Source organism: Eimeria mitis, genomic scaffold (genome assembly GCF_000499745.2).
Source record: "Eimeria mitis Houghton genomic scaffold, Emh_scaff217, whole genome shotgun sequence".
In the NCBI taxonomy this organism is placed as follows: domain Eukaryota; phylum Apicomplexa; class Conoidasida; order Eucoccidiorida; family Eimeriidae; genus Eimeria; species Eimeria mitis.
In genome coordinates, this window is record NW_013570496.1 from 7,890 (window position 1) to 8,228 (window position 339).

General features: G+C 49.6%; 1 protein-coding gene across 1 annotated transcript in view; it reads left to right on the plus strand.

The window, feature by feature from the left end:
* The window catches only part of EMH_0003940 (uncharacterized protein), a gene marked incomplete at both ends in the record, with an annotated part of 7,485 nt that overhangs the window by 258 nt on the left and 6,888 nt on the right, over positions 1-339 (plus strand). Inside the window, one exon of the mRNA XM_013496561.1 lies at positions 98-324. Coding sequence (XP_013352015.1) covers positions 98-324 — 227 coding nt within the window. The remainder of the gene's footprint in view (positions 1-97; positions 325-339) is intronic.

Genomic DNA, 339 nt, shown 5'->3' on the forward strand with positions numbered 1-339 from the left:
CCCAGTTGGCGACCGCGTTTCTTGCAAGGAATCGAGTCCACGTAGTTGCTTTCGTTGTGCTTTTCTTAATCTTAATAAGGGCAATTGTACTTCGCAGGGAGAAAGAGAGCAAAAGGAAGGCGGAAGAAGAAGGCAAACCTCCCCGAGAGGAACCGGAAGCGAAGGAGGAAGAAGGAAAAGAAGCAGAAGAAGAAGAGGAAGAAAAGCCTGTCCTAGAAGAGGAACCTTCACCGGAAGCGGTAGTTTTCCCGCCAGAGGAACCTCCGAAAGAAATAACTTTGCCACAAATGCCTATGCCACAAATTCCCGTGCCAAGACCGAGACGTAAGCCAAAAGCGG